The sequence below is a fragment of the Manacus candei genome, unplaced genomic scaffold (genome assembly GCF_025592945.1).
Source record: "Manacus candei isolate 608988 ecotype Guabito, Panama unplaced genomic scaffold, ASM2559294v1 h1tg000097l, whole genome shotgun sequence".
In the NCBI taxonomy this organism is placed as follows: Eukaryota; Metazoa; Chordata; class Aves; order Passeriformes; family Pipridae; genus Manacus; species Manacus candei.
This window is the reverse complement of record NW_026138145.1, coordinates 1534140-1556699: the sequence shown is the minus strand read 5'-3', so window position 1 is coordinate 1556699 and position 22560 is coordinate 1534140. Positions and strand designations below refer to the sequence as shown.

General features: G+C 46.3%; 1 protein-coding gene across 2 annotated transcripts in view; it reads left to right on the top strand.

The window, feature by feature from the left end:
- The first annotated feature begins 613 nt into the window (after positions 1–613).
- SLC35F4 (solute carrier family 35 member F4) overlaps positions 614–22560 on the top strand; it is a 119356-nt gene continuing 97409 nt past the window's right edge. For both annotated transcript variants that reach the window (XM_051768821.1, XM_051768820.1), the window contains exon 1: positions 614–765. In XM_051768821.1, coding sequence (XP_051624781.1) covers positions 663–765 — 103 coding nt within the window. In that variant the 5' untranslated portion in view covers positions 614–662. The remainder of the gene's footprint in view (positions 766–22560) is intronic.

Here is a 22560-nt window from a genome sequence, read left to right as displayed (position 1 = left end):
GTCCCTTCCAACCCAAACCATTTTATGACTCTATGACATAGACACAGTCATATTTCACAGAGTGGTGAAACCTTCCCTCCCCGGAGTCCTCTGAGGCCAAATTTGTCCTCTCTCCTTCCTCTGAAACACGTGCAGCCCCTGGGAGGGGGTCAGACCTGAGGAACTGCAGCTCTGTGATTCCAGACACCCTCCCCTCCTGCACCAAACCCCATTTCCCAGCGCCTGTGGAAGCGCTGCCCACCCCGGAGCAACCCCCCCTCACCTCCCCATCCCCCTGCGTCCCGCGGAGGGTCCGGGGGGTGACAGGGTGACACCGGCGTCCCTTCACACGGACACACAGACGCCCCAGCGCGCCGGGGGCAGGATCTGACCCTCACCCTCCCGCTTCCCACCCCACCTGCGGCCCGGAGGAGCCGCTCGCTGCCTTTGCCATCCATAGAGGGCGGGAGCCGCGCTGCGGAGCCCGTCCTGCACCAGGCGGCGGAGGCAGAGCGAGCGCCCCGCCGGCACCGCGAGCTGCGGCGGCCGTGCCCGCGCCGCCTTCCTCCTCCTCCTCTTCCTCCTCCTCCTTCGCTTCCCATTCCTCCTCCTCCCGCTCCCGCTGCCCTCCCGGCTCCGCTCGCCGTCCCGCCCGGCCGCCCCTCGCGCGGCTCCTTCCCCCTATGGATGGGAAGGCAGCGCCCAACGGCGTGGCCACCATCGAGGACCGGATCCTGCGCATCACCGGCTACTATGGATATTACCCGGGATACTCCAGCCAGAAAAGTAAGGCGCCCTCCCGCCTCTCCCGGCCCTTCACGGGGGGTCTGTGTATATGTGTGCAGGGAAGCGTCGGCAGAGCCCGTGGCCCCCCAGAATGCCCCCCTCCCCATCCCTCGGGGTGCGTGTGGGGTCCCCGCTGTCCCCCGCGGCTCTGCGGATGGAGAGTGGGGCGGCGTTTGGCCGCGGAACTTCGCGGCTCGGGAGGGCAGCGGGGGCCTCTCGCTGTTGTTTTGGGGTTTATTTTTAATTTCCGTCCCCCCCTCGCCCCCCACCCCCGCGGTGGTGTGGGGGGGGTTCGCTCTCCGGGTGCCCCGCGCCCGCCGCACCGGGAAAGTTTCGGTCCCGGTGGGTCCCCCCCGGGCGGGCGCTTCGGCGCGAAGCTCCTGAATTATTCATCTTCCTCCCCAAACTAATGAGATTTTTCCAGAAAAGTGGGGAGTTACCGATGGGAGCTTCCCTTCGTCCCGCTTTAATACGAAACTCCTGTGATTTAGGAGTTCGGTGTTGGTTTGGGGTATTCTTGTGTGTGTGTGTGTGTGTGTGTTTATTTATCTACTTCCCTTAGACGAAGAAGCAGAAATTAAAGCAGTTGGTCCTTGCAGAAATTCCCTATCTTTTGCTTTTGAAGTTTTTAATTGGTAGCAGCGGGTTTCTAGCAGCTGGGAGGACCTCAGTGGGTTTCTCTGGAATTCTGGCAGTCCCAGCGCTCTGTTTGACAGAGAAAGTTTGGCTGATGAAAGAAATTATCAATTTTTACCACCCAGGAAACATATGCAATCGGGAGTTTATTGTGTTAATAGTTGCTTTGCAGTTGGCAAAAGCTACAACATACCACAGCTTAAAAAACAAAAGGGGAATTGAGGCAAAGTGGTGGGGTGGGGGGGAAAGGAAAGGCAAGAAGCCCACCTTGGTGAGGTGAGCACTAAGGAACAGACTTTCTTCTGAATATTTAAACTCTCCTCGGAATCAGGGGGGGTGAACTGATTTCCAGAACAGGCAGTGCAGTGCTCTCCAGCTCCAATGCAACAATAAACCAAAACACAGTTAAGAAACTGCTAAATGTGAGACAAACACATCTGGGGGATTCTTCTGATGGAGGAAAGCCATGCACTGAAAACACTTAAAATAAGAAATAATGATTCCCTTGTGTGATGGTCATCACTGTTGGATCTGAAAAATCCAACAGTCAAGCCCTGTGGTTTTATCCAGCTGCTCTCTGTGGCATGTTCACAGCATGGCAGGTGTTATGGGAATTTATTTGGTGAGGTCACTTGGTTTTTTCTGTAGTCAGAAGAGTTGAGAAGAAGCTCAGAACAATTTGGAGGAAAGGCTGTATGTCAGTCCAGGGACTATTTAAGTCTGACCCAGGTGAAACCAGTGTCCCAAATTCTGCAGCAATTCCAGACGATGTCTACAGTGTGATTTACCAGAGAAGGGTGAGGATTCTGGCTTAATACTTTGTCCCAAGTTTGCTTTGGTGTCAGAATGCAATTTTTCAGTCTGCAGCAACACTCCCACTCTCCATCAATCTGTGGACCTGAATTCAGTATTGGCAATGCAAGTGCTCTGTGTGGTGCAGTGGCAATGCCAGGAGAGCACTGCCCGGACAAAGAGGAGCTCTTTCAGCCCAGGACCAGGTTCTGCAGATGCTACAAAGTGCATCTGCTTAAAATTAGATAAAATGTGTCAGGAGAGGCCAAGGCTTTCAGAAGTGCTGACTCTTGGGATTTTGTGGCAAGTCTCCCAGCCTTTTGTGCCTTTGATGACTGGGTGCTGAGGAAAAAACAAAAAGGATTAGTAGCTCAGGTTTTGCTGGTTTAAGAAAATAAGCTACATTTGTGGTCGTCATGCTTGAAGAGGAAAACTGCAAGTGCATAACTCAGAGGTATCCCAGTAATTAAATGCCCTTGGGTAAATGAAAAGCATGAACCCTTTCTGAGCTACGAATGATTTTTAAATAAGTCTCATAAGTTTTGGAACCATCCTCATAATTTTTGGAGTGTTTGCAGTTGGTGGGTGACTGCTTTATCCTTGTGGCTGTGAGTTTTGGGTTTATAAAATACTTTAATGTTCTGCAGTTTTCACAAAGAAGTTCTGTCCTCACCTGGGTTAAACACAGGCCTCCTTCAGGCATCATGAACATACATCCTCTTGTCATTTGGGCAGCGAGAGTCACTCTTGCAGGTCCTGGCTTGGAGTTCTTACTCCATTCCTGTGCCTTGGCTTTAGCCAAGAGTGGTGCTGCTTCAAAGTTCTGTTGACTGAGGGTTCTTGCCACGGCTGATTGTTCACACAGCAGCAGGACTGTCAGCATGTAAACACGCAGGGTGGGGAGTTTGTACAACCAACTATTAATAGACTACATACCTCAGTTTATTTAGGTGAGGGCATGATTGTTGTCACTGCTGTCCAAATTCAGTTTTAGTGCAGCTGGACAGTGCTGGTGCCTTTGGCTGGAGAGCAGGGTGCTGGTGGGCTGCAGTGTGCTCAGAATTCCAGGTGGGTTGTGTCCCTGCCCTCCCCAGTGGCAGAGGAGCTGTTGTCCTGTCCCCATGCCCAAACCTATGGTGGGTGCAATCATCTGCTTACACTGTCACCTCACTCCTGCCTGGGTCTGAAGGGTGCCTGAGGATGAGCTGTTGCCTGCAGGATGGCTTTGTGCTGTCACCTCTTGGGTCTGACCAGAGGGCTGGCCAGGCACCAGATGGGGATGTCATTTGGGTGGTGACAACCTGCCGATGGTCACCACCTTTCCTGAGGCTCCTCTTTGTCCCCAGCCTGTGGTGCCCAGCTAGGAACAGGAACATTTACTGAGGAAAGCTGAAGGCAGGGCTGGGTGGCTGCTCTTCTGCTCACTCTTGGAGGGGGGGGACCTGGAAAATGACAAAAAGCCCCCAAGACTCTGTGAACTGTGCTGGTGATTTACATTCCTCCCTCAGTAGATCAGCAAGTATTCCGTGGTTTAACAGGAGACCACGCCTGGGTTTCTGTGTGTGAAGGCTGAGGACTGGTCACAAATGGCCATGGAATGTAATGTCAGAGGACTGTGGTGTTCAGAAGCTGTTATCACAGAGAACTGCAGTGTTTTCTAGTGACTTTTGCTTCGTCTATATTTGTGTGCACTTCAGACTTGGAGTGTCCACGTGATGAGTCTTTTGGTACTTTTACCATTTTTAATTATCCTTTAAAAAGTTACTAGAGAAGGAAAATACCTATTTTATTTCCCTGTAAATCATCTAAAAAAGCAGAGACATGTATTTTGGTCTGATATTTACATCCACGTATGCTGCAAAATTCCTATATCCTTCCTAATAAGTCACAGGAATTGGAATAAGATGTTTTTTTCCCTCCCTCACTTGGTGCTGAAATGGAAGGGGCTTTTCCTGGTCCCAGTCAACCTGTACTTCTGTGGGAAGAAAGAGGGGCTGTGTCTCTCTTCCAGTCGATTTCTTTGGAGTTACTCCATAATTTCCAGGACATGGTGCTGGCGTAGATCAGATGCTCCAGCCTCTGTTCTGGGGCTGTAGATTGTGCTCCCACGTTAGTGACCATGAACAGTGGGAAATTCTGTTCCCTCTCCAGCTCTTTGCCATAACTTCTCATTCTTCTCTGACTTTTTTGCTGGTAATACAATCACATTTAATGTTTGCAGGCTCAAGGGTATGTATGAGTTTGTTTCTTTGTGGGCTTTGTTTTTTGTTTTTCTTTCTTTTTTTTTCACCCTTTCCAACTGCCACCCCATCTGCCTTTCATCTCAGCACTGAAACCTTTTTTACTTTCACACTACAAAGTTCTTTTCCTTCAAGTCTGTCCTAACACCTCTCCTGTGCCTTCCGCTGAATCAAAACTGATCCAGTCAAAGTTTTCCTGTCTCTAATCTTCATCAACTTCACCAAGTCCACCTCCAAGTCAAGTTTCTGTCTGTGCAATGTCTTTCTGACAGAGCCTTTCCAGCATCCACAAAGTCTTATGTCTTGCAGGATGCTCTCAGCATGGCAGATCTGCATTTCTGTAGTGCTGTTTTCTCAGACCTGGGCAAGCACAGCATCAATGTACTGAAAAAACAGCTGTTTGTCTCGTGGGGCAGCACCTTTTTTTTTTTTTTTTAATCATGTTTAGAGAGCTTCTCATGTCTGGAGGATTTGATTCCCACCACAGCAGATTATGAGTGCCCATCTCCACCGGGCGCTTCCCAGATTTTTAAACAGGTTCCTTTGGGCATGATCCTGTGCTGATACGATCTCCCCTTCTCCTCTCCTTCAGGCCTGACCTGAAAGCATGGAGTCGTGTAAGCTCCTGGAAGGAGAAGGTGCTGCCACGTGGCTCTGCAGCAGTGGGACTGTGACACTGGGCTCACAGTGTGACAGGGGGTGACCACCCCTGTGGTGCAGCCGCGTGGTCAGACGTGTCTGCCAGCGAGCTGGAGAGCCCTTACACCAGAGTGTGACCTTAGCAGTGCTTGGCACCTGGGCTGAAATGCTGAACCTGTCCCTACTATTAGCACAGTCACTGTCAGGAATAAGCCACGTGTTTTCTTACTCCCCTAGAACACCTCAAGCAAGGTTTTGTGCTTCAATTTGGCAGGTTCAGCCTCAAGTCAGCAATGCGAACTTAAGCATCTTCTTAAGTCTGAACTTGCACTTAAACATCTTCTTAAGTCTGAACTTGCACTAAGCCACCAGGCTTTGATGATGTGTTTAAAGTTAAGTCCATGCTTAATTGCTTTGCCTTAATAAGACGTGGCATGCTGAGCCAGCACCACTGGCTTGACAACTTGGCTCTTGCTCTCTGCATGGAGTAAAAGGCTGTGGAGGGAAAAGCTAACTCTGAAACACTGGAGAGAATTTTCTCCTGGTTATCACAGCAGCTGTGCCAGCAGCTCTGCTGCAGTACAAATCACATGGCAAACCCAGATCATCTCTGCTTACTGAACACCCTGCCCTCCTGGTGGCTTGTCACTTCCAGAGAGAGGAACAAAGTCTCCTTCTGTTTACTGGAGGCTCCCAGCTGCTGCTCCAGCTCTTCCCTGTGCAGAGCAAACACAATGGGAGCCTGGGAAAGGGGCAGTCGAGCAAAGGTGCTTTGAATTGTTGGTGGATGGGGCTGGTTCCATGGAGCTGTGTTTGGGGGGTCTGGGAGGGAGGTGGTGGTGCCTGAATCGGTCTCTGTGTGAGTTGAAGTCTCGAGGCTGTTTTAGCTCCAGTTGTGGCAGCTGCCCCTGTGCCACCTGGTGCCATTTGAGTTGCAAGGACACCAGATGCAGGGCTAACCCAAAATATGCTTTGTTTTAAAGCCCTTCCTTTCCCCGCTGGACAGAGATTGTCCATAGGGGGTTATTCCCTTGGAGGATGTGCAACAGTGAGGGCTGAATTAAACTGCCAGTGTAACAATATTTTCCTCCCCCACTCTTGGGCACAAATGGATGTCATGACACAGGATGTTGTAGATGCTTCTCCTCACAGGTTTGTCTCTTTGTTCAGGTAAAATAAATTGTGGTTGTGTATCAGCACTGGTAGCAACAACTTATGAAGTAATTTCTTTCAGCACAACAGATTTTGTAAATACTCCTTTGCTGACTAGTTTTGGCAAGACCAGGTATGTATTCTTTAATGGAATGGGGCCATTTGTGTGGATTTCTGTTTGTGCTGGAAGGGACACCATGGCAGCCTTAAACCTGTGGCTGGAACGTAGGACCTCCCCTCACCTGGGGACTCCCAAGTGTTTTGGAAGATGAGGGGTCCCATTAGCTGGGAGGAGAGGAAACTGGTTCAGTCCTTGGCCTTTCCTCAGGGACTGATTCAGCCTTTTGGGGTGAGATCTCCAGGTAGTCGAGCTGTGAAACTGCAGCACTGGACTGCAGTTCTGCACATCTGTGGGCAGGAGGGATGGATTCAGACTGGGAAGAACACCACTGTGAGCAGGGCAATGAGGAACATTATCCTTGGAAGAGGGGACTGATAGAGCTTGGCTTGTGTAGGCTGGCCAGGGTGGGAACAGGGCTGCTGCTCCAAATACATCCTGGGAGGATGAACAAGGGAATGTAGGAAAGAAGAGTGATTTAAACTGAAACTGCGTGTTGGCACACAGACAAATGGGTATGAACAAGCCATGAATAAATTAGGGCTGGAAATTAGCAGAAGGCTGAAATTAATGGCCAAAAATCTCACTCAGTCTTATGTATTTAAATAAGAATTATATCCCAAGCTTTAAAGGTGCCTCATAAAGAAGTATGCCAAGATTTTGAGAAAAATTACCTCCATTTGGCAGGGAAAATTGAGGCAGTAAGGCGGGGGGAGCAATGCTAATTTGCCAGAGGTTGTTCAGAACAAGCCATAAAGTTTGATGGAGCAATCTCTGCCTCCACTGGTGACTGCACAGCAGGTCTGGTGCTGTACCTGAGCTGGTGCTGAGGGTGGGAGAGCTGCCTGCAGCACCTTGGTAGCTTTCTACATGTGCTCTCTGCCTGCTTTTCAGTTCCCCTCCCTTCCTGGGCTCATTTGTTCCAGCCCTTCTCTCATCACCAGTGGTGTTCCCCAGGGCTCAGAGTTGGGCCCAGTCCTGTTTAATATCTTGACTGGTGATCTGGATGAGGGGATTGAGTGTACCCTCAGTAAAGCCATGGATGACACCCAGCTGGGTGGGAGTGTTGATCTGCTGGAGGGTTGGAAGGACCTGCAGAGGCATCTGGACAGGCTGGACTGATGGGCTGAGACCAACTGGATGAGTTTCAACAAGGTAAAGTGCTGGGTCCTGCACTTGGGCCACAACAACCCCCTTGGAGCACTCCAGGCTGGGAGAAGAGTGCCTGGAAAGCTAAGAATGAAAAGGACCTGGGGGTGCTGCTCAACAGAGGCTGAACATGAGCCAGAGTGTGCCCAGGGGGGCAAGGAGGACAATGGTATCCTGGTCTGTACCAGCCATAGTTGGCCAGCAGGACTGGGGAAGTGATTGTCCTCCCATGCTGGACACTGGTGAGGCCCCTCAATTCAAGAAAGATATTGAGGGGCTGGAGCATGTCCAGGGAAGGGCAACAGAGCTGGGAAAGGGTCTTGAGGGTAAGCCCTATAAGGAGCAGCTGAGGGAGCTGGGGGTGTTTAGCCTGGAGAAAAGGAGGCTCAGGGGGAACCTTCTCACTCTCTACAGCTCCCTGACAGGAGGATGGAGCCGGGGGGGGTTCAGGTTCTGCTCCCAGGGAACAAGTGACAGAACAAGAAGAAATGGCCTCAAGCTTCACCAGGGAAGGTTCAAGTTGGATATCAGGAGGAATTTCTTCATGGAAAGGGTCATGGAGGATTTAAATGGACTGCCCAGGGAGGTAATGGAGTCACCATCCTTGGAGGCATTCAAGGAAAGACTGGACATGGCTCTGAGTGTCTGGTTGTCAGGGTGATGATCAAAGGTGGCAAACAACGATCTCAGAGGTCTTTTCCAACCTAAATGATTCTGTGGTTCTGTGATTCTGTGATTCTTGCAGAAAGGCTTCCTCACTGCCCAGCCCTCTGGGTGATGGATGGGCTGTGCCTCGTGCTCCCGGGTGGCACAGCTCCTGTTTCCTGCTGCTCTGCCTCACTTGGCTCCGTTCACCTCAGGTGGCTTTAACCTCACTCAACTTGACACCACCATGGCTGCGTGGAGCTGCACACTTCCTTCCTTTCTTGTTTTTCCTGAAAGTGTGGCTGCTGCACACAGCATTAGGAAACACATTAGGAAATGACCTGGGTATGCCCTGAGGTCCTGCTCACTCCTCTGGAGTGCACAGGAGGGATATCCCTCATTTTGACCGTCCTTCCAGCACTCTTTCCCTGACTTTGTCTTCCCCATCCACTCAGGCAGGCAGCTGCATATTTGGTCTTGCTTAAATGTTGTAAAATAACATTCCAAGGTGACAGATGGTTCTGGCAGACTTTTATCCTTCCAGTGCTCGCATTCCTGTTTTTTAATAGTGGTTTTAAAGGTTCGCAATTATTTCTTCTGCACATTTGGAAATTGATGGGCTTTTGCTCAACTGCCTGCATGGGAATTCACCCATGAAAGTGAACTTGCAGCTTTACTGTTTGTTGAAGGATTGGTGGCAGGAATTTTTTCACATAAACCTGCTGCTGGATAATCACATAATAACGAATAATGAAAATGCCTGGAAGAAAAAGGTCAGTGTCGCTCTGTGGCAAATGTGCAAATAGAGGGGTGTGGGGGGGGGAAAGTGAAGTGCTTAACTGACCAGTTAAATTATTCACCAAGTGGACCAGCTCTACATAGTGAGACTGAAAACCTTTTTTTTTTCGGTTGTGGTGAGGTGAAGTGAGACTCCCTGGTGGCCTTCACTTCGGGCTGGCCCCTCTGCAGAGTGGCAGATTCCACTGCACAGAGATAGAAGCTGCAAGGTTTCGTGAGCTCATACCCAGGGTATGGCTTTCACAGCCATGGCAGAGCTGTAAGTGAGAGCATCCTGGGCACTTTGAGTGGCAACAGTGATTTTATTTAGGATGTGTTCAAGTGACAGGTTTTCGGTGTGTCTGCCACAGATCTTTCTGTTATTACTTTAAAACACATTGAATCTTCCTAAACATCCCTTGCAAATACTCTTGATAAAATGGACTTGCCCTTTCCTGCCTTCAGCTGGGCTGGAACAGGGGTAGAGGAGTGAGGGAGTGAGAAAGGTGCCTCTGCTGTTCTTTTGTAGAAAGTAGAAGGTGATTTGCTCCTCTTCTGGTTTCTGTATGAGCTAAAGCAAGGGAGCAGGATTAAGATCCAGGGGTAGAAGATGATGTTTCCTGCTGTTTCTGGTGATCTTAAAGCTGTTCTTTTGTCTCAAAGCTGTTTTTAACTGATACAAGAAGAGTTCCCATGCCTGTTTTTTGTTTAAGTTTCCAGTTTCATATTGGACAGGGAAGAAGGGAGAGACAATTACCAGCATGGCAGCTCATGGGTCAGTACAACTTCACCAAAACAAGTCTACCAGATATACTACTAGAGCAGTCATAGTCCTGGTAGTGATCCCTCCATCCAGAGTGAGAAAGACATTGTAGCTTGAAGCCAACCTGGCAACTCTTCCAGTTTTGTTCCTTCTTGCTTGTGTTATGCCTGAGAAGTGGCTGTTTATGGCACTGAAAAAGCACTGCTTGAGCAATTGCCTGCTTTTATATACTATATACAATAGTGCAGCTCTCTGTCTTCCTGTGGAGGCTTGGTCTTCTGGGGGACATTTTTGATGAGGGCTAACACCTCCCTCTATTATTAATGGGGTAGTTGGAGATGCTGTGCACTGCACTGAAAAAAATACTTCCCCTTTGGGGACTGATTTTTCACAGGATTCGTGGGAACACAGCTGTGCAGGCCCCTTCCAGCTAATGGGCATCATATACCTGGCTGTCTGAGGACAGCACTGAAATCATCTGCTGCTGTGCCTGAGCAAGATAAGCACGAAGCAAGGCTGGGACACGTGTTCTCTGTCGGGGAGAGAAAAGTGATCACATTAGTTTTCACAGTGTGATTTATATTTGGCATCTTAAGTGAGATGGCACAGTTATAGAGCAGTTGATGGTGCAGTCATTATGACCCTTTTCTTTTATATATCTGAATCTTGGAACTTTTAACTCCTTTCTGAGACAAAGCCTGCCATGTGGAGTGTGCAGCCCTGGAATTGTGTGGGTGCAGATTGGGGTTTTTCTCTGCATGGTGCCAGAAATAACCTGTTGTGTGATACGTTACAGGGGCTAGGATTTGTAGCAGCTTGAGTGCGAGTGGGATGCTTCAAAGTGCTTCACCAGAGGAAATTCTTCAATGCTGACAGCGTGGATGGCAGGAAGGTGAACTCTTTGTGGTGTTCCTGCACTGTGGTTTGGAATTCTACCTGGAGAGGATTGGTTCTATGTGTGAGAAAGCATTTACTCAATGCTCAGTATCCAGTGAGCCTGCTGACACAAAGAGGAGGTGGAAAATGATTGAACTTAGCATTTACCAGGAAAAAAAACCCCATACCTGACGAATTTTCCTAATTTTCTGTCAATTCTTGCTTCTTTCCAGGGTGGGATGGTATGGGGAAAAAAAAAAAAGTGAAGAATTAGATAAAAAGAAAATTTTAAGCATTTTGAGAACATTTCTTCAGAGGGAAAAGAATCCGGGGCAGGAATGTCATTGAAGAAGTGCCACTTTTCACATGCATTGCAAAACAAACCTTGGAGGAAGGAACAAAAGATGTTTTTCAGCAGAAGGACTTAGCTGAGCTGTTGTGGGTGTGCTGAGCCATGTGTGTCCTGTCGAGGTGATTCATCCATGCAAGGCCTGCCTTCTGTCCCTGCCCTTGGGGGCCCTTTGGCAGAGGACATGGATTTATCTGTGGTTGGGTGGCACAAAGGGGAGCATTGGACTGACTTCAGGGTGCAGTGAAGTGCACAATTGTCCTCTGGCCTGGTGTCTTCATGGAGCTGTGTGTCCAGGAATATTCCTTCTGAAGGCCACCTGCTCTGGGATGCAAACCTCACTGAGTCCACTGAAAAGGCTGGGCTTTTCCTTCACCTGTAGGTGCACTGCAGCATCTGAGAGCAGTGAAGCTTAGCTGGGTTTTCCAAAGCATCCTTTATGTCTCAGTGCTGGAAAGGAGGTTAATTAGATCACAAATTAGGCCAACTCTATTTCTGGCAGGGGTCTGTGCAGTGTTTTTGTGCTCGTCTGCTTTGAAGTGAATTCAGAGCGACTGTTTTGAGCATTCCTGTGAAGACAGGCATCCCCAGCTGGGGGCTTGGAGAAGTCAGCCAGAGGAAAAGATGTCTGCGTGTGGGCAGACTCCAGAGAACTGCCTTCAACTTAGGTATTCACACAGGTGCAGCAGTGGCTCTTCTGAGAGCCAAAGTCTCTTAGGCAGAGCTGGAAGTGCCACTGGTGAGTGTGTGCGTGGCTGCAGCGCCCTCAGGTTTGGTGTGCCTGACTTTTAGATGCAATTCCTTGAAAATGTGCCCCTTAATTACTGTTGGTGTAAAATACTTATACGGTATAGTGAAGTTTCATAGCACTTTGTGGAGTTTACTGCTATAAGGAGTCAGAGGAAACAGGAGGTACAGCTCTCAGATTTGCCCTGTGTGGGGGAATGGAGGGTAGAGGAAATCTCTCACTACCACTGGGCACATTATTAACAGATGTCTCTTATTAAAAAGATCTCTTGTTTTAGCTGGGATCTCAGATTTAATGTAGTAGTAGTAGTAGTAGTAAGGGACAGATCTCAGCTGGCTGGGTTCAGATTTACTTTAGTTCCAAAGCTGCTTCCAGGTGCGGGATGTTCACAGCTGAAGATGTTCTTGGCTTAGTTGTAGACAAAAATTAAGCCCTTTAAAAAAAGATTTCCTGATAAGCACAGCTTTGGAGAACGATGTCAAGGTTCTGATAATTTTCTGTGGTTTTTTTCTGCTCATGGTGAAGCATTTCTAATGGTGTGTTACCTGGCAAAAGATCAGCTTAGAGTGGGTGAATCTTCTGGTGCCTTAATGACTGTTGCCCTTCACACCCTCCCTGTAGATGATGGATGCTGGATGGCTGCCTAAAGCGAGTAATCTTATTTTATTTGTGATCCCCAAGTTTTTCTGTTTCTCTACTTGGTACCGTGGACAGAAACTGTAGTTTAGAGCAGCCTGAATTGCCATATATCCTCCTTGCACACAAAGACAAGATTCATAGGACTTCATTTGTGGGGTTACAATCCTCTCCTGTCATACTCAGGTGTTCAGAAGCAGGTGTCTCTGAAATCCAGCTGGAATTGCACAGCGCAGTTTGAACTGACTGCGTAGATCCTGGTTCTTCTGCTGCATTTCTGCTTTCCCTGTTTATCTCAGTGGCTTAAGCCACTGTCCTTGGTCCTGACTTTCCCGTCTCGCCTCAGCCTCCTTCCTCTCCCTGTGTCTGTGGCGTCGGACTGGGCTGGTTGACGGGACGATCTGAAAGGAAATGCATTCAGTGCTTTTGATGTGCAGAACCTTTTTTTTTTTTTTTTATAAGTTATGAACAAAAATTGTGTCTGTGTGTTCCCAAACTGAAGAATACATGATTGCTCTTCCCAGCCCTCCTCTGAGAACAGGCTTTGACATCATTCATACTCTATAATTTATGGTATTTTTGTAGCACTCTGTTAAGGTCTGCAAGAGAGAGAAAGGGATGATTTAGAAAGCAAAGAATAGTCCTGTGCCTGCTGGTAGGTCTGTGACTGATCAGGTTCCTGCTCCTTGGAGTTGCTACCAGGTCTGTCTTTTATCATGGAATCATTTTTCCTGCTCTTTGGAGTTGCTACTGGGTCTCTCTTTTACCGTGGAATCATTTTTTTAAGGATGATGTTGTTTTCCTTAATGCAAGCACTTGCTCCTTGTCAAACACATCCTCGTATGCCCTGTTAGGACTTTGCGCCTCATTCCGGGGTGTTTTAAAAGCAAATTACAGAACGTCTTGTAACTCGTCAGCCCTTGATTTCTTTAACCTGGTTTCTTAAGGAAACAAGGCCTATGTTGAACATCATATCCCTCTCCCTACTCTCTCTCCCTGTAAAATCTGAGCAAACTTACCAGGAGTCAGAGAGAGTGAAAGGCATGAAGCCCTGGTGGGCCTTATGTAAACACGTGGCCAGTTGGAAAAAAGGGGACCCTTGGTTCTCCCGTGGTGGGAAAGCTGTAGAATCAGCTCACTCCTGAAGGTGAGATGGACTGCACACAGTTTCTGGGATCTCATCAAAGCCACATCTAGTGAGCATCCAGCGTCAGGCTGTGGTGATGTGCAGGGAAGAGAATAACGGAGGCTCCTGGTGCATTTCCACCCACCACTGATCTGTGCCTTGGGATATTCCTTCCATGAATTTGTAGGGAAGTGACTTTGTCCATTTTGCTGTTGTAGGATTTCTTTTCTCTGTTGCTCCTGGCTCTTTGGAAATGGCTCTTCAGCTGAGAGATAACTCGCATGAAGCCTTGGAGTCAGGTCCTCCCCACCCCCCAGTATATGTGGAGAGAGAGGAGAAGAAAGGGAACAAAACATTGGCCTGTTCAGTGTGAATAAACATCCTGTGGAGCTAACACATGTTTTATTCCATAATTCCTTCCAGCACAGAGATAAGATACAGCCTGGGAAGAGAGGATTTGGCTTCATGCTGTTTGGCTGCTCCTTCAGGGGATGTAGTGGGATGCCAGGAATCTCACAGGGTACACCTGCCTTTGTTTGGGGCTTTGAGATGATGCAGTAAAAAAAACATAAAACAGTTCCACAGGGCAGTTTCAAGTTCTGGTCTGAAATTCAGTGAATACAAGATCACTTTGCAGAACCACAGCTGTTGGTAAAGGTCTGTGGAGCATCACAGACAATGGTTGTGAACCCTTTGCAGCTTTAAAAAATGGAGAGAATGGGCTTGTTTTATTAAGGTTACAGAAAATGTTATCAAATATTCATGATGATCATCTCCTCTTATTTGAAATAATAAATCCAATGTTAATTTTGTGCTTGCAGAAAACTGGTAGTGACTATTGGTCCCCTATTTCTTTGCTGGTGTAATGCACTGATAATATTTAATATTTTATCTACTTTGCAAGGATGTTATTAGGCTTACAAGTATGTCATGGAGCCCAGAGAAGGAAAAGTAAGCTTCTCCCTCTTTTTCCTGCAGGTTAGAGAGACAGAGGCTCCTGCAGTAATTTCAGGCTCCCTAAGAGCCCAGGGAAAGAAAACATTGTGCACAAGAGGGCTCACATAAAGCAAGAAAGTTTGTTAGCAAATTTAAAACCCAGTATAACTCTTAGCTTTAAAACAGGCAATAAAGAAATGCCACCAGTTCTGTTTATTTTAAAGGCTAAGTTCTTAGAAATTGTTTTTATCACTCATGCCATCCATTGTGTTGCCAGTTATGACATTTCTGACCCGTGTTGAAAATTAGAATTTGACATTGTAGTGACTGCACTGAACAAGGAAATGTGCTGCAGGGCTTTATAAATAGGATTTAAAGCACCCATCCCATAGTTGCATTTTATTATTCTGCTGTCCGTGTTTTTGTTAGTTATTTATGTTCCCCAGAATGAATGCTAATTTTTAATATCACCATGTGGTAACAACATGAAGCCTTTTTAGTCACTGCTGCTGTGCAAAGTATTGTAAAGTCTGACATCCCTTTGAAGAACTGTTCTTAGCCACTGCTGCTATTTTTATTTTTGAGTTGTTCTCTGTTAGAATATTTTTTATTTTGTCCTCGCCTGCCCTGAATTTTCGAAACATTTTCAGATCAACTTAAGACAAATCAATCGAGGTCTTTCCTCCTCCTGTGTTTTCCCCACACTTATTAACTTTTACTGGACTGTGCCTTCGAAAATCCAGTTGAAATGTTTTTTTCCTTGAACTCCAAAGAGTCTTTAGAGAAATATCTGCCAGAAGCACTGACCTACAAAATCTATTAGGCTCTCCCCACTGGTGTAAACTCATTTATGTAATGGTGCTGGATGGCAGAGCAAAATACAAAATTCAGTCTTCCTTTCATAAGCATAAGTGCAACTAAGTGGCTGATAATGAGATAATGTTTGCAAACCTACAGAAGGCGGTTTGTGAAGTTTTCCCCCAGTTTTTTTTGCCTTATGGATTTGTAGAGATTGCTTGAGAGCAGAGACCTCAAGGAAGGTTTAGCACCCAAGTGCTGGCAGCCAGGTACTCTGGGCTGGTTCTTGACCTCTGGAAAACCAGCCTGACACCCCTAATGAGAGAGCTCTGAGAAGAATGATTGGGAGTGGGATTCATTGTCACAGTTATCAGTGAAACTAGTTCAGTTGTCTGCTGTTCAAACATAAACTGCATAACAAGGTCAGTCAGGGGCTGCATGAGTGGAGTTGGGTCAAGTATTGGCAGTGATGTTCTGCTGTGTTGTTCGTGGCCCTTGCAGTGCCAGGAGAGGGCTGGATGGTGTCCTGTGCCGGAGGGAACTGGGAAATGCCAGAATCCAAACCAGAATCAGATTATTCAGAGCTGGAAAGGACCCACAAGGGTCATAAATCCCAACTCTTAAGTGAATGATGATTGTCGCAGCAAATTAGAGCCAACATTTTCTGCTTTGGCAGAGGTTGCAGAGGATCACAGACTGGGTCAGGTTGGAAGGGACCCCTGGAGGTCATCTGGTCCCACCTCCCTGCTCAAGTGGGGTCCTGCAAAGCACAACACTCAGGATTGTGTCCAGACAGCTTTTGAATGTCTCCAGTCAGGGAGACTCCACACCCTCTCTGGGTGATCTGTTCCAGTGCTCGGTCACCCCACAGTGAAGAAGTTCTTCCTCACGTTCTGGTGGAACTTCCTGTGCATCAGTTGCTGCCCATTGCCCCTTGTCCCATTGTCTGACACTACCAAGAAGAGCCTGGTCCGTCCTCTTGGCACCCTCCTTTCTGACAGCTTGAGAAAGAGAGTACTCCCAAGGCATTTTTCAATTCCTTCAGCTTTTCTGTACCAAGATCAGATACTGGAGCAGAGTTTCTGGTGGAGGTGTAGGGATCCAGTTGGCAGTAGATGAGTTTGCTTTATTGGCAGAGCCAAAGGCTCTGGAGAGACTGACTTCATCTTCGTGCCAGGAATGTTTAATCTTTGGGCAGAGGTGGGTTTGCTCTGCTCATGCTGTGAGCCATGGGCATGGATGTCATTTTGAAATGGTGGTGCCATGGCAGCTCTGGGCTGTGTTAGCCTTGAGAAACCCTGTTGTACGTGATGGGGTACAACAGATATGTTGAATGGGGCCACAACTTGGTGTCTCTACCTGTAAAAGACCACGGGGATGTACCTGTAATATCCCTTCTGCTCTGGGATAGTAGGATACAGAAAGAAGAGTTTAAGGAGAAGGTATGTCAGCATTTAGCATGTTTTTTTAATTGAATTTTTGCAAATGTTGCCTGATTATTAACCATAAGACAAAAGGCTGTATGCTATCTGTGATCCTACGTACCTTGTCAGTGGAAATATGGCAGAGAAGGGTGTCAGCAACAGGGGAATTCATTTCCGGGGCATGTCCGAGAGAGAAGTGTTTCTTCCCTCCATTTCTGAGCAGAGTAATAATTTAATGTCAGGACAGTCAGGATGATTAGTCTTACTATAAAGACAGAAACATAAACAGGTGATTGGGAGCACATCACTAGATGGCTAGAGATTGAATAAATTATTTGATGATCTTTCGATTTTGATTGTTACAGATATAATTAGCAGCTTATTCACACTCCATGTATCCCTTAGAAATGTGCCTGTCATGTGAAGTGTGACGCAGTATCAGAAGTTTATCCCTTTGCCCTCTGAAAGGTCTTTCAGGAGTGGAGATGCAAAGATGTCTGTGTCTGCTCCACCACAGCATCCAAGTGCAAGCAGCAGAGAAAGTAAAATGTCACGTGCACGAAGTGGATCAGAGGGAAAGGGCAACCAGCCCATGAATTTGAACTTGCACTTCCCTGGCTTTGACTTGTGAGACGGATGAGCAGAGAAGAAAGTTCTGAGTTTTCCTCCTCAACCAGTTTTGGGGATTTTGGCCGTGGCGAAAGTTCACTCAAACTTTGTCCCCTTTGGATGAGTGAAGTCAAAGTACAGCAGTGCTTCTAATCTTCACTAGGTAAGGGCATGAAGAGGGTAATATTGTATCCAGCAGCTTGGATCTGCATGAGCGGGATTAATTTGGAATGCAGCCTTTGGACTGAGGCTGACCTTTGTCTCTCAGGGTCGGTGAAAGGAGGCCTTAATCCTTCTGCCCCAGAACCTATTCTTAATGCTATGCATTCCCCCTTTTGATTTTTGGGGAAAAGTTTTCTTGTTTCCTTTGACTCCTTTGAAAGTCATCATCTTTATCTTTTTGAAGAGACATCTGAAAGCTGTGAATGCCTTCAGTGCCATTCCCCAGGGAGCCCTGGCATTTCTGAAGTGGGCTGGGGGATGTGTCCCTGACACATTCATAAAGCTCCACATCATGAAGTACCAGAAGGAGCTCACAGAATATATTATTCCTGCTCTTTCCCTGACCTTCCATAATTGCCTCTCATTATTCTATTACAGCAGAACATTTAAAAATAATTGTGGAGATCAGATGCAAGTGTAAAGCCACAAAGGTAGTCCTAAAACTTTGCAAAATCACGAACAGGCATCCAAATTGTGAGTCAGTCTGCCTTAATCTTCTTTCTCAAGTGAGATGTTACCCAGGCTGAATAACGATTTGTTCCTCAGATGAAGTTACATGGTGAAAAGTGGCAGAACCTGACATGGTTTTTGACATTTTTGCCATCAATGCAGATTCCAGAGTCAGGAGAAGTTTTGGCCGACTACAACCTTCAGGATTTGGCCACTTTTACAGAAATTTCATTGGTGAGCTCCGTGGTTTGAGCAGTGATCATCTTATAAGAGGATTGCAGAGCTGGCAGAGGTATGGAGAAATAACTAATGTCTTAAGGAGCAGGGTCACCTGGATCATTCTGAATGGATACATGTCTAATCCATTTTGAAAACATCAGTGGTGGAGATTGTCCATCCTTCTAGGCAGTCTGTTCCAGTGCTTCATTTTCTGTTATTTTCTCGTGGCTAAATCTTTCTTGGTGTAGTTCAGACCCAATACTTGTCCTTGTCACCTTGTGACTGGTCTCCTCCTCTGCACCAATATCTTATAGATCTCAGGGCTTTTTTTTTCTTGTTTTCCTTCATCTTTAGTGAATAAACCAAATTCTTCCACTCATTCTGTGTAACCATATTTTCTGGAAACTTTCCTGTCTTCTTTATCTCCTGAACTCAATCCTGTAGCAATCACCCTTCTTAAAATACAGTTGCAGCCTTCCTGTTAATTATAATTTTAGACACAATGATTAAGCTCCCTATTACAAAAAAATGGCAAATATTAAAAGGACCTTCACTTAAAACCCTTTTGCTTGACAGGAACCCACTGATAATAACCAGGTTTGGCTCTTGGGCACTTTTCCTCCCTAGTGAAATTGTTTCCCTGTTGTGTTGTGCTGGGCAGTGTCAGCAGCTGTGCTGGCATCAACATCTGTAATGTCTGCTGTCCTTCCCTGTTCACAGACCTCTTATTCTCTCATGGAAAGAAATAAAATTAGTCTGATGGGATTTAGTCTCAAGGAATTTTCCTGGTTTTCTTACACGTAGCCTTGTTTGATTGTTTGGTGCAGTATTTTGATGGGAATGGAGGACACAGGCTGCCTTTTATATCCAGCAGCTCCTATTTCTTTTTTATTCAAGTTTGTGCTTTCCCAACCTTTTCCACTTTCTTTTACCCACATAAGGTTGTCCAAGATGCTTGGAGCAACTTGGTCTAGTGGAAGGTGTTCCTGCCCTTGGCAGGGGGCTGGAATTAGATGGTCTTTAGGATCCTTTCCAATCCAAGCCATTCTATGTATCTAGGAAGATCCCTGTAACATATTTAAACTAAGTTTAAAAGTTCCACTAAGTTCCCAGAACTGTGCTTTTTCATCCTGGATATACCAGACCAAATTGTTGATGTGAAATGCATCCCAGGAGCTCCAGACAGACCTTGGTTTGGTGCCACCTCATTACTCTTCAGAATTTACTGCTTCACAGAACAGTGACTGCAGAGGCATGTTTAAGATATAGCATTTCATTGCTCTATTAATAATTTAAACATATATATTAAGATAAAATTCTGCTTTTCCCTTACGTTCAGGAGGTGATCAAGGCAAAAGCCAGGCAGATAATGAGGCAAAATTTTTGGCAAAGTTATCAGTGACTTTGAAATGATCTTCGTAACTTACTTTGTGATCTTTCTTTCCAGCATTTTCCCAGTGTTTTGGAAGTGAAGTCATCTCAGCATATTGCTCACAGATGGTGACATTGTTAGATGTGGTGTATGGCAAGCAAAGGTTCAGGTACCATTTGGAGTTGTAGACATCACCCTGGCCTTGGCACAGGTTGAAAAACTCACCTACATAGCAAAGTATGAGAGACCAAAGGAACAGTGAAGCAGAAACTGCTTAAATACCAGAAGAAACATGTTTAATGGTCCTGATAAACTGTTACATTGTGAGAGTGTTTAGGAGCCTGAGGTTGTCCAGTTCAGGCCATTTTGCCTGCTGCCTTTTGTCCTGTGGCCTTGGGAAGTGAAGAATATCCCTAAAACAGCAGATTTGTCCATCAGCCAAACATCTCCCACTTCCTCACTCCATGACAGTGCTTTTGAGTTGGACCAAGAGTTGCAGCTGTATCCATGGGAGGTCTGAGTGGTAGAAGGGTTTGAATTCAAAACATTGAGCCCACAGATGAAAAGCCTGAATAATCTGTGACTAGGCTGGACAGGACATTTCCTGAACAGGGAGCAGTGACTCTTGGAGTTGGGTTGGAGCAGGCTGCTGGCAGATCTGCCATCCTGTGTGTTATTTCCCACCTTGAGTGGGAGAACCTCCTTCCCAGCCCCAACTCCTTGAGATGGGATCTGGGAGGAATTGTCTCCCTGTGGCCACCCAGGCAAAGGACCCAGCAATCCAAACTCTCCATCACTTGCCACATGCCAAGCCCCAGCTGGATAGGTCACGACCATATTTATTCCTGAAAACTCACGGAGATAATTTTTCTGAGCTCATAAACATCAGCGTGTCTCTTGTTAGTGTGACTGATTAATATTTTAAAGATTTTTATTTTCCCCCTTTAGTGCTTTGTATGCTAAGTGCTGTGCTCCTGGTGGCCTAACTGTGGTTTCAGCACCAAAATCCTCACACAGCTCAAAGGGGGATGACCATTCATCTGTGCCACAGTCTCATTTTGCATTGTGTGGAGAAGCTGCCTAGATAAGCTGCCTGATGACTGTTTTTTCAGAACCATCTGTTTTTTTTCGTTGGCTTGAGCCCCAAAGCTTTAGTTTTGCATGCCAGTGACAAACCCTTTGTGACTTGGATGCCATGGGGAGTGCAGAAGAAGCTGACAAAAAGCAGAGCCTTGCTGTCTGGTACATGGCTTAGGGAGAGGCACTGATTTGCTGGCAGAGCTGTCTGTGGGTTGGTTATTCAGCTGCAAATAGGGTTCTAGAGCTGGAGTCCTGACCCAGACAAAACCACTGAATGGGAATGTTGCCTGGAGTCAGGGCTGCACAAGTCAGCCCGTGGTCTTTTTCCCCCCCCCCCTACCGCATCTTGTCTTGTTTGCATCTGCTTGCAAATCCACTGTACTTACTGGTGCATAAAGTGAGTTAATTTTGATCTTGGCCTGTGCTTATTTGCAGGTACTCATCCATCAGCCTGTAGTTGTTTATTTTGCCCTCTTCCAGGATCATCTCTGCAGATCCTGACTTGCAGTCTAGAAAGACTCAAGCTGGGAGAGCAGATTGCTTGGGGTGTGTTCAGGTTTTGTCTGCTGCTTTGTGGAGTGTGTTTGTTTGAGTTGTTCGTAGGAAAGCAAACAGCTGACTAATAACTTTAAATGTTATATAGTATGTCAAAGCAATAGCAGCACTGCTAATTTAGTGATCACAGGAAGACAAGACTGTTGTGTGAAATTAGAGAAGATTGTATCTTTGTTATATTCTTTTATCTGAGAAGGCAAAGAAAGCCTACTCTATCAGTTTTTTTCTAGAGCAGCAATATGTTCGTATCTTAAACATGCCATGTAACATAAATAATTAACCACAAGGATTAAAAATAGAAATAAATATAGGTTAGTAATCTTGTGTGTAGATGAATCCTTTCTCCATTTAAGAAAAAAATGCAGGGTTACACCAGTGTATACCTTGTGTGAGTGAAATCAAAATTAGATCACTGAATGTTTAGGTGCTCTGTCTGTATTTGGCAATTCTTCTGTCTTGGTGCTTTTCAGAAGACTGCTGGAGTCTATTTATAGCACAGATTTTGAGCATCTGACACATAAGCTCCTGTGGACAGTCGGGTTAGTTTTTAAATGCAAAATACACAGTTTGCTCAAGTTGAAAATGCTTTTTTAAATATCTCCTTGTTAAGCTGTCACCTTCCCCTCCAAGCTGGAAATGTGTCCATTTGTGAGCTTGGGATCAGTCTGAAGTAACGACTTATGAATAACTCCTTTCCAGCATGGGAATTTATTTCAGGTTCACAGGGATATAACTAGGATCAAAGTGTTGCCCAGCCCTTAGATAAACAAATATTGCAGAAACAGAGATCACCTTTAGAGTGCTTTGTGGTAACTTTGAATTTAAACTACCTTTGAACAAAAGTATGGTCTGCTGTTTGCAGGGGCTGACTTTTTGTTGTGGTTGACTTGAAAAGGAAGGGGGAGTTTTTGACAAGCAAAGGAGACTTGTAAAAAAGAGGGAGAGTGACTTTTTACATGGGCAGAAAGTGATAGGACAAGGGGGAATGGTTTTAAACTAAAAGAGAAGAGATTGAGATTAGATGTTTGGAAGAAATTTGTTACTCAGAGGGTGGTGAGGCCCTGGCACAGGTTGCCCAGAGAAGCTGTGGCTGCCCCATCCCTGGAAGTGTCCAAGGTCAGGTTGGACAGGGCTTGGAGCAACCTGGGATAATGGAAGGTGTCCTTGTCCATGGCAGGGAGTTTGGAACGAGATAATCTTTACAGTCCTTTCCAACCCAAATAATTCTAGGATTCTATGAATTCTTGTGGACTTGCAGATGAACTTCCTAGGATGGCAGCTAAGGGGAAATGGAACATATTCTGCACTCTTCCAGCTCTGTGGATGCCTGTTAATGATTTTACTCCTCATTACCCTGACACACATTAAAGAAAACATGATAAATAAATAAATTAAAGCTCTATGTTTTCTCCTCCAAGGGATTTCCCTGCTAGTCTATCCAAATCTAATTCATGCAGATCTAATGCATCCAAATTTCCAACTGT